This window comes from Falco naumanni, chromosome 9 (genome assembly GCF_017639655.2).
Source record: "Falco naumanni isolate bFalNau1 chromosome 9, bFalNau1.pat, whole genome shotgun sequence".
NCBI lineage: Eukaryota > Metazoa > Chordata > Aves > Falconiformes > Falconidae > Falco > Falco naumanni.
Window position 1 is genome coordinate 4,032,333 of NC_054062.1, and position 11,423 is coordinate 4,043,755.

General features: G+C 47.4%; 1 protein-coding gene across 1 annotated transcript; it reads right to left on the reverse strand.

Annotated features, from left to right (window-relative positions):
- Nucleotides 1-2,134: 2,134 nt before the first annotated feature.
- ATP6V1G1 (ATPase H+ transporting V1 subunit G1) lies at nt 2,135-5,853 on the reverse strand. The gene is made up of 3 exons (XM_040607142.1): nt 5,701-5,853; nt 4,349-4,449; nt 2,135-2,913 (listed from the first exon to the last, which is right to left on the reverse strand). Exons 1-3 carry the CDS (start codon nt 5,780-5,782, stop codon nt 2,740-2,742), a joined length of 357 nt encoding a protein of 118 aa, XP_040463076.1. The 5' UTR covers nt 5,783-5,853; the 3' UTR covers nt 2,135-2,739.
- Nucleotides 5,854-11,423: the final 5,570 nt, after the last annotated feature.

The following is an 11,423-nucleotide window of genomic DNA, read 5'->3' on the forward strand; positions in this document are numbered from 1 at the left end:
CCCACGCTGATCCCAGGAAAGTGCATATTTGCAAGCCGTTTTAACCCGGAGAAATCAACAGCCGCAGCCACTCACTCACTTGACTGTGCACACACAAAACAAGACACAAGCGCTGACCACTTCTTACCTCCACACAGTACCAGGACTCAGACCATCCTGGCAGCTGGCTGGCATTTCCAAGGGTGAGAGCTCAAATTAAGGGACTCAGACAGCAGCATGTGTACCCAAAGCACCTCCTGACCTTTTTCTCCTGGTACAAGAGCAAGCCATGGCTCATACACACGGAGCCACATCTGTGAGGGATTACAGAGGCAGATCAGCAACAGGGAGAATTTGGAGACAGGCTTGTACTAGCAGCTGGGGTGTTTTACTAATCAAACTTGCTGCAGAAAGTACAGAAAATCAGATCTCAGAGGCAAGAAGCCACATGTCCAACTCCATACCTCTGTCAGAAGGTTGGCGGTTTCCTGCAGAGTATTTTTCTGGCACAGCCTAGCTTAGGCAGGAAGGTAGCAGTAGGTCCCCCCCTTCTCAGAGCATCACAGTGCAAAATGGAAGAATCTCAGTATAAATTCAAACACCTACACTGCAAACAAAGCCAGCCTTCCCGGAGAGCAGTAATGGGAAATACTTTCTTCTGTTCAAAGTTATAGAGTAAGGTAACTCTCAGCAGTTAAGTTCCAGGGAAGTAGTACAGAAAACTGATATTCTTGCAACATATTGCAATTTCTGCACAGTCTAAGGGGAGCATCTTCATACCACCTTCTGCCAAGAATAAGCAGGGAAGGGTTTTTTCCTTTTCTCCTGCCTCTTCCTCTTCTAAACAGTAAGGATAGAAAGACCTCGTTAACAAAGGGAAACTTATGAACCAATATGAGAAAGTGGGGCGCACACTATATTTTTTCTGGACAGAGCAGCAGTCTTTCACTGATAAACTAATGGGATGAAATTGCTAATTACAGCCTGGAGCTAGGACAACTTTTATGAGGAATATCATGCTGGAGTCTGAGCACCTGTTCTCAACAGGAAGAAATGTTTCATCTCCGAAGGACAGAGTAGAATTAGCATGGCTGCAACCTTTTATGAGGCCATAGCACCTCTCCAGTCATTAGAGCAGACTGATTAAAAACTGCTTTGATCATGTTCTCTTTGTACCAACCTGGCTTTTTCCCCAGCCTGGCACATTTGACTTTGCAGGAGGCTTTTGTTTTAATTTTACAACCCATTTAATACCTTGAATTCCTAAAGAGATCCTTTCAGAGCTACAGTACACTACCACAAAAATATTACCCATCTACTCTTTCATTGCCCTGTGTGACTGCAGGCAGACATTAGTTCCTTTGTTATGATTTCCCATCCATCCCACTCTCCTCCCTCCCAATCGCACTCCAGCTCTAGAAGTCTGAGAGGCTTTTCAATGCTATGCTGAGGGCTTGTGGAAATGCAGGATGTTCTGCCTGAGGAACAGCATCAATAAGGTTTCTTGCATAGATCCTGAACTGAATGATTCTTGGGTTACATCAGGTACATGCTGATCTAAGTCTCTTTTCTGCTAAAAGCCTTGAATTGAACTCAACAAAAAAGCAAAGCCACATTTCATATTCTGGTGACAAGGAGAGGAAGAAACTGCTGAAAGATGAAACCCCCTGATGTATTCATGTGTATTTCTGATTAGAGCTAGAAAGCATTGCACAGACAACCACAACACACTTATTTCACGCTGTTCCCAGGTATAGCGGGATGCTGCAGGGTACAGTGTGACCTTGGTATAAACAAGCAGTGACCAGTACTTGACTAAAGGAAGGATAATTACTGCACAGTGCCTGGCTATCAAACTATTCTAGTGAACTGGCAACATTTTATTTCCCCTAATGGCACAAGAACATTTGTTCCTGAAGGTTTTCAGAATGATCTGGCAGGTAACACATCAGATTGAAGCCAAGAGGAGGAGCTCAGTAATGGGTTTTTAACTTACCTGCAACGACCTTCAGACACTTGCTGTATCTCTTTTAAAAAAAAATATGAAGCATGACTATTAAGTACTGATTTTTTTATGAGTCCAAACTCCCATGCAACACAGAAACCTGACAGCACTCAGAACAAGTTAGCAGGAACAACAAGAGTGACTGCAGACTTTGGAGTTAAATAAGTGTTTTTACTTTCAAGTGTCATAGTGCCAGACTTGTAACTCAAGCTAACAGCAGAATATACAGAGGATATTCCATACAGAGAAACTCAAGCACCTGAAAATTATCAGTGAGCACTGTACAGCCACAGAATTCTTCTTACAAGGCTTAACCCCTGTACAAAGTTTAACAACACACCAAAAAAATGCATTTTGGTCAACAAGAATACAGTTATATGGATCTAATAATTACTGACACAGACTCTCCATTTAAACCTGGCCAGGATCTCTCTCCTTTCTACTTCACAGAGAAAAGCCTCTCACTGAATATCACCCAGATAAAAAGGGAGAGTTGATGTGCCAACTTGAATGTATATTTAATAACTTAGCACAGATTTGAGACATGGCCATTTAATGTTTGAATAAGCTCTGAATCAGCGTCAAGAGAGAAACTAACAGAACTCCAGTAAGATACTGATGACCTACAACTCACTGAAATAATTTAACACATTTACAGGAGGAACAGTTAAGGTATGGCTGAGAGCTGTACATTCCACCTCAAGCTCAAGATGTTACTACCAGCATTTCCAGTATGCTTATTCCTTCTTCCACTACTACCCATTGATGCGGTAATTCACATGGATCTCAGGTTTGATGTCACACACTAGTGACAACAGCTGGGAAAGGACCACCTCACGGTTCTTCTGGAAGTTCTGCTGGATTACGCTCATCTTTTCCTGGGTCTCTTTCTCAACTTCAGTGGTGCAGCTGCCATGAGATCCAAGTGCCTACAAATAACAAAGGAAAGAGAAAGCTCACATGCTTTCTTTTTGACAAAGGAAACACTATGCCCAGCTCTGAATTTTGGTATTCTGGACTGCCTCAGTGCATCTCAACCATTAACATTTGCTGGGGAAAGAACTGAACTTAAAAAAACCTAAAAATAGTAGTATTTCTGGATTCTCTGCTCAAGATTTCCCCACTAAACTCTCCCAGGCTTGCCTTTCATCCACAGCCCATGCGTTTTATCCTCTTTTATCCATTATCTAGCACCTTAAAGCAAGAGCTTATAAAGAATGCCTGCAGTAAAGGTCCTGCTGCACTGGCAACTGCAACCAGGAACCCCTGGGCACTACTGTACTATACAGTGTAAGAAAAGGAACACCTGTGTTTAAACACAGTCTTCACATCATCCTACTGCTTTTACCATTGGAGAATATACAAAAATCTCTGCCTTCCTAAAAGGACTGTGGGCCACGTGATACACACAGCAAGTCTCTCACAGCTTACAATGCCTTCTTGACCCATAAGCAAGGGCAGAGAGAGGAAACCCCCATAAGAGGGGGGGGGGGCGGGGCAAAAAGGCACTGAAAAAACATGCTGAAAGAGACTAGTACCCTAGGACTGAAATTCAAAGAGCTTCTCTCTCTGGAGAAGGATAAATAAAACAAACCCAGCTGACAGGCAGTGAAGTTCACTTTATTAGCCTGGAAGCACATGATACCATATGCCTAGTGAACTAAGCTAACAAGCAATTATAAAAAATTAATCCTGACCTACTGACATAAAGCCTATTATGCAGAAGAACAGAGGAGGTGGTACTGTGCTAACCGGAAGATGGACAGAGGGGAGGCTTGCCAGGTCATTTTCCTGACGATTTCAGAACTGACAGAGGCCCACAGGCAGCTGGTGAACCTCAGCTGGTGAAGGGCCTCAGTTCTGCACCTTTTGGGAACACCTCCTCTTGCTCAGAAGGAAAGGCAAACACACCCCTTGGGACACAGCAGGCAACACTGCTAAGCAGGATACAAGCCTTACAACTGCTTCAGCAACAGCAAAGCATCTATGAGGCAAGTGGTCTCTACCACGTTAGCATCACAAAAAACAGCTTGTCACGGGGGAATAAGCCTGGTATATTTTTGATGCTGCTACATACAGCAGGTTTTGGGAGGCTGCCACCCATCAGGGCACTAGCCAACACATGAGCTCATTAAGCTAATTCCCTACCAGTCAATAGTTCTGGCTGCTGAGATGCAACACACCATGTTCTGATTCACTTCCACTGTTTTTTTGTCGTGACACGTGGCTGTGCATCAGAGGAAGGCAGTTAGGGAAGTACTCTGCTGGCAACACGTTCCATTCCGAGGGCTGCTCTCAGGGCCAGTAACCCTAAACACAAGGCTAAAGGGTTGGGTAGGTAACAGAATGATCTAGAAAACAAACCGCTGCTTCCTTGGCTTTGAACTCCTTCTCCCTCTGCAGACGGTACTGCTCAATCTCTGCCTGGGCTTCTTCTTTTGCCTGCTTCAGCCTCCGATTCTTTCCTATTTTCAAAGAACATACCAAATGAAACAAAAAGAAAGTACTGAAAGCATATTCCCCCACACCTCTCCAGCTACCCAATGCACAAGAGCCACTACAGCGTTTGCTACTGCGGCAGCCCCTTCTATAGGATGCATCAGGAGGGCATCGCACACCCTCGGAGCCCCTTCAGCTTTGAGGTGTTAGCCAACCTCCGCAGCACGACGTCACCCTGTGTGCCACCAAACGACCACCAAGCTCGCCACACAGTGAGCTTCCACCAGTGAGAAATGAAGAGGTTCTCTGAGCCAGCGGATGCATTAGGCAACCTGCAGGTCCGGCCTTGCTGACGGGAGCGTGCAGCCCGTCTGAGTGATCCCAAAGAGCACAGAAGAACATGAAGGCTCAGTTCTGCAGCAGGCCAACTGTGCAAGCAATAGAAAAACTGGCTATAGCATCAACTTCCCCTCTTGGACTTTCCACCACATTCTCCCCTCTGAGGTTATCATCATTAGAGTGAACTACAGCAGTCTACTTCTTGCAACACCGTCACGGGGTAGAACCACTAGACAAGGCAGCTTCATTTAAAAAATAAGTAAATGTATATATGCTTGAAGCAGGACATTTGTAAAGGTGGGGGGATCTTTGTACCCACGATTTCTGTCGCTTAACAGGAAAAGCTAACGTGGATCCCCAAGAAGTAGCTCTTTCTGCTCTATAAAATGTCTAACCATTGACGGGCAAATACACTGTTTTCATCCAGAAGGAAAAAAAAAACAAGTTAAAGATAGGAAAGAAATAGATAAGCACCAGCATCCCCCAGCTGAAGACCCTGCTGCCATGAAGGGTGTTGACAGGGATCCCCTCCTAGAGAGCCGCCCCACCGGGCCAGGAGCCACCAGCCCCTCCGAGGCCTGTGCGGGCCCCTCCAGCCACCGGCCCGCACCGCTGCCCGGGCACATCCCACTGCGGTTGGACACCTGGGCGCCCCGCGGCGCTCCCCGCCACCCCGACCCCCCTCCGGGCGGGGAGTGGTCCCCCAGGGGCACGGGGGGCTCCGGCGGCCCCCGCTTCCCCGCGGCCGAGGGGCTCCGGGAGACCGACCGCACTCCCGCACCCCGCGGCGGGGCCGCGCCGGCAGCCCCCCGAGGCGGCCAGGCCTGAGAGGCCTAAGGCGGCCGCGCCGGGCTAGGCCAGGCCGGGGACCCCCGCCGCTGCGGGCCCCCCAGCGCCCCGCGGTGGGGCGGGGCGGGGCCGGGCACTGCCGTACTCACGCTTGCGGGCCTCGGCCACCTTCTCGGCGGCGCGTTTCTCGGCCTGCAGCAGCTGCTGGATGCCCTGCGACTGGCTCGCCATGGCGGCGCCCTCCCGGCCCTTCGCCGCCGCCAGCGTCACCGCGGCCTGGGCCCCGCCCCGCCACGGGCCCCGCCCCGCCACAGGCACCGCCCACCGGGGCCTGCGCGGCGCCGCTCCTGCCCCCGCCCGCGAGCGAGCAGGCGGGAAAGCGCCCCCAGAGCCCCGCAGGGCGGCGGTGGGGCCGTCGGGCCTTGTTTGTGTCGTGGCTTTTACCCAGCGGCCCGCCTCCTCCCGGGCACCCCCGGCAGCGCGGGCCGAGGGGCCGCAGCCCCCCGCGGAGCCAGCGGGGCGAGGGGGGTCAAGGCGTAACGATCCAGGGCCACCTTCCCTCAGGGAGCCAGGCCCCGCCAGACACCCCCCGCCTCACCCCAACCCTGGGCCATCACATCCCGGGGGTGATTTAAAGCCCTGAACGCGGCTCCCCTGCCGCTTCCAGAGCATAAATTACAATTATTGCCGAATAATCCTGCTCTGAGGAGGCACCAGAGCTGCAGCCCTCACATCATTGCGGCGGGGAACGGGGGGCCGTCGTGGTACGCTGCTTCAGTTCCCTGTCATGCAAGGGACGGAGGCAGTGAATCAAATGCATATTTATAGTGCGGAATAGGAATTATGAGTGTCTAGCAAGGTGACCTTCATCTCCCAGCAATTAAATGGGTTTAGTGGGCCTGTCCATCGAGTGTTAGATTTACTTCAGTAAAAAAAGATGAAAGGTGGGGAGAAGAGCTCTGATGGCAAATTGGGGGGTTGAAGCAAGGCTGGGAGCCGGCGGTCGGCACAGGGGCAGCTGCAGGGGGCAGAGGGACAAGTGGGTGTCTGCGTGGCACCCGCTGTGCTGATGGGGCACGGGGAGACCCAGCAAACCCGGTCCCACATCATCTGCCACAAGTGGGGCAGGCTCAGCCGAGGGGATGCAACCTGGGTGCCGGGCAGGTGATAGGTGAGCTCAGAAAGGGCAGAAAATGTGGTTTTTTCAAAACATGCCACAGCCAAAACACCTGGTGGGGTTCAGCTGGGCCAGAGCCAGGCTCCTTCACAACAGAAACAGCCTAGATCCGAGTCTCCTCATCCGACTCCAAACCTGAGGAGCCCCTGTCCTCCTGTCTCCTCACCTGCAAAAGCCACACAATCATTAAACTCTCCCGCAGCCCTCAGATGATGCCCATCAGTCCCCTTCCCAGCTAGGTACTCGCCATCCTCATCAGCTGCTGCTGGATTTTCAAGAGGTGTTCTGCTGCTGCTAATTAGAGCCCTTGAGCTGAACCCACAGACTGCGCCTCCAGCAGGGTGCTCCGAAGGGGACACGGTGAATCCAGCAGGTTTGCAGCAGAGGGGCCCAAACCGGCCCAGCTCTCCCCTGAAGTCACAGCGGGCATCAGGGTGTTATTTCCCTCCAGGGCGATTGTGATTTTCAGACCTGCTGCTTCTGTCTGTAATGTGACGAGGATAACGCTGCCCTTTTCTGCCCCCCAAAATAACCCAGCTGTGATGGCACTAAGTTTCCAGACAAAAATCCCTCTCAAAGCACGGCTTTGGGTTGACGAAAAAACATTTAACAAGTTTTCAGCAGTTTCATTTTGGTTAACAAACAAGGAGGTAATTATTTCTATTTAAAGCAATCTTTTGTTTGTTGTGTTGCTTTTTGGTTTGAGATGTCTCAAAAGCTAATAGAAACCTCATGATGTGTGTCACATGAAGCACATGTGAATCTAAAAGCTGGTCAACTTTTCAGTTCACTTCAAATTTTGAAAAATCACTTCTCACTTGTTGCAAAAAAAAAAAAAAATGTTTCCAATCCTCAGATCTACATTTGCATGAATAAAAAAAAAGCTGCCTGTATGGCTTTAATTCTATCAGAAATGGATTTATAATTAATTAGTATCACAAGTACTTAAGTACTTCTGAACTTGGCTTTTTTCGTTGTACATGAGCTTGTCACTCGCTCTTACAGAGAAAGCAGCTACTGCTCAAACTGATACAAGCATCCCATTATTTGTCCAGCACTGATTTCTTAATACCATAAACTTGACTAATCCTAAATTTCATGTACCTCACAATCAACAAAGACTGGAGGAAAAATATCTTCAGAAGGCTGAGGCTAGTCCCTCTCTCTAGCATGGGGAAAATAAATTGCTAAAATCTTTCTGGCACAAAGCTGCTTCCTCTGGTGCTGCCCTGCCTGGACTAGGCCAGCCAACACCTCAAACACGTGAATCCTCACCACTCGCCCTGCTGGGCCGGGGCTCCAGCCTTTTGGCTAAACATAGACTAAGATATTTAAGCAACATGGAAAGGTTAGTATTTTAGAAACACCATCTCCATATCTGGAGTCTGTCAGGATCTGAAATGTCCTGATGCCCAAGGAGAAAGGAGGCGCGCAGGGCCAGAGGGGGACTTTGGCCTCACGGCTCTTTCCAGAAAGGGAATACTGTCCTGCAGAATTTGAAGGAAATAAAAACATTTCCACTGGCTGTTTCCGCAGGTCTCATTAATGAAAATGAAGTTAAGCACGTTTCTTAATGAATTTTCTTTCTCTTTCCAAAAGCTTTTTTATTTTCTTGCAAACATTGAAGACTGATTTCCATTTTGGATTGGTGTCTTTCGTTTTTCTGCTTTCATTCTACACTGGGTCATAACTCCAAGCATATGTTACACTGGTTGCTGAAATAAGAGAAGATGTTTCTAGAATTAGGAATAAAAAAAATAAATACAGATTTTCCTTTGCCTTCGTTTCTCTTTTAGTTTCCAAGCACAGAAAACATGTGCTATATCTTATGATCCTGCAGTCATTAAGGATTCCAAGACACATTTCATAAGAATGAGATTTTCAACATTGTGCCTGGCTTCTTTCCAGATCAAGTAATTACATTTTTCCTCTCTAAATTCCCCTGCACTTTCAATTTGATATGTTATTATTCTCCATTCCCTGACTTAAACTGTTACGCTGTGCAATTGCCTACTCTTTAAAAGGTTTGTGTTGAACGCCTGGTAGCTGAACTGGTTTCTCTCTTCTGAGGTTTAACTCATTAACACAAATCACTTTGAGGCACTGAGAGGATGCAGCTGGTGGTTGTTGATAAATGATCATTGGCTGATCATTAAATGACTACCAATGAATAATTATCAATTAGAATTCAGAGTTCGGAGGGGTATTTTAAATTTATTATCTGAGTATTAGAAATCTAAGTACAACATAGCAATAGAATTTACATAGAAAAATCAACCAAACCCCAAAGTGCTAAGTCAGTACTGCTTGGCTGTACCTGACCTACACCAAGAATTTGCCCCAAATATCCCAAAATAAGAGAGAATGCTTCATGTTTAATTTGGAGTGTCTTTGTGATAAAGGACAATTGAAAGCCAGGAGTAACCCAGTGATGGAATTGCACCAGAAGAATGGACTTTATTTATATATTTCTTGTTTATATTGTAAGAACAGTGTATATTGTTTATATTGTAAGAACTCATTTTTTTAAAGGCAGTTCAAGAAGCCATACTTCTGGTATCAACTCTTCCCTTTGGGAAAAGCAGCTTTGGGGTGCTACTAGGCTTGTTTCAATGGTTTGCCAGGCACCCTGGAGGTTCCCTGAGCTTCGCCCACCAAGCAAGGTACTCCTCACAGGATTGCTTTCTCCCAGAGCCACATCTTCTTGCACCGAGCTGCACTGCAGCCCTTTCTGCTGGGCTCCCACACTCCGACCCAGCTGAGGAACACGGTCCCTCAACGCTAACCAGCTGCTGTCAGAGCATGGTACCAAGGACCAACCAGGTCATGGCAGTGCCCTGCTGCAAGGCACCTTCTGTAGGGCCCCATCCCCGGGCATCACAAACCCACCCTCGCCTCACCACCTGCAGCAACAAACTGAGGTCTCAGTTGCATACAAATCAGAATCTTTTCATAAAAGTCAGGGAAGCTGGCAACTTTGTTTCTGTATTCTTCTGTTGTGATGAAATATCAGTAGACCTTACTAATTCCTTGTGTACCAAAAGAAATCTCCATTCCTATTTCCTTGACATCTGCTGGTGCCCATTCTTAATCAGAGGTCAAGTGTCCTTCACAAGGGACATGTCTGGGAAGTTTAATCCATGGTTTGATGAGTGACTGAATGCTCCCCATGAGGCTGTTGCCTCAGGGTTATGAGATGATGGTGTGTCCAATGTCTGTGAAGCCTTTGGAGATGCCTGCATTAGGGAGCACAACTGTGTTAGCTGTCATGGACTCAGCCACATCCATACAGCGTACAAGCTGTCTGGACCAGGATTTTTAGATATGACAGCAAAACACAGCAGGTCCTGTTACACACTAAGTAGCTTCTCCTGTAATGGATAGCACCAAAGCTTTGACTGCTGAAGGCAACTACCAGTTCTTCATCAGCTTCTGCAAGAACAAGAGCATTACTCCTGCTCCACTGGGAAGAAACACCGCCCAGTGCTGTTTTCCATGCCGTAAAAGATCTTTTGGCTTCTCAGCTCAGCTTTCTCTGCCCCAAACCTCTAAGGCATTGTATATCACAGTACAGCCACTGCTTTCAGGTGGCTGAATTTCAGTGATGGATGAAATAATCCCTGCATACGTAGATTGTTTGGTGCTTTGAGAGATGTTTGAATAAATGACACACTGCAGTATAAGACTCATTATCAATATTGCTTGGAAATATCAAAAAAAATGGCTGAGGCTTCAGTTTAATTTGGATGTGTATCATGGGCTCTAGAGAAATGGAAAAATGTGACAACAAAACACTGCCGCAGTGACGCCAACCAGCTTCAAGCAGTGGAGAGCTGATGTATTTCTAGGCCACAAGGGAAGATAATGTGGGTGCTGGGGGATCCGTCTCAAACATTTGTTCAAACAAAAGTGATTCTGGAAAGCATCCAAGTGACAGAGTCTGGGGCTCCAGCAAATATCCTGCTTGCCTCTGGGGCTTGATATGATATATAACAAGAGCTGCCGATGTGCACGTTCCTCACAAGACTGCTCACATCAGCCAGCTACAGGACTCCAGCAGAAATGAAACAGATTTTCTCCATAAAGAGTCACTGGAGCGACAGACCCTTCGCTGCAGAAGTTCAACTAAATGCTCTGAATTGCCCCAGGAAGAGGAACTTTCCTCACTCTCAGCTCAGCAGAGTTTGGAGCCTGAAATCTGACAACAAATAGCTCCTCCAGTAAGGTTTTTCAGAGGTATATAAGCACCTATGCATGCAGATAGCTACCTAGTGAAACTAATTTGTTTACAAAACTCATGGAAAAATCTTAATAACCAATTCCTATATTTAGACTAAATGCCTTTGAAAATCTGAGCTCTATATCCCTGTGATTACCAGCCCCATCCACTCATGCAGGGCTACAGGAAAATATCAAAAATAGACTAACAGCCAGCACAACCCTGCCATAGTCCCAATATTTCTGACCAACGAGACCCAAAGGCTGCTGGCCTGCTTTGGCAATGCTGTATACCCATTTTTTACTCTTAATTATCAAAGGCACAGTTCATTGCAGAATCAAGTCTGCCTAGTTTACCTGAATTACCCCCTTGTTCATTCTCTTACTGCTCTTCCCTCCCCGGATCAAAACCCTACTCCATCCCACTTGTTTCCATTGTGATTTTCCAGACAGCTCTTAGCTGCAGGGAAAAAAATA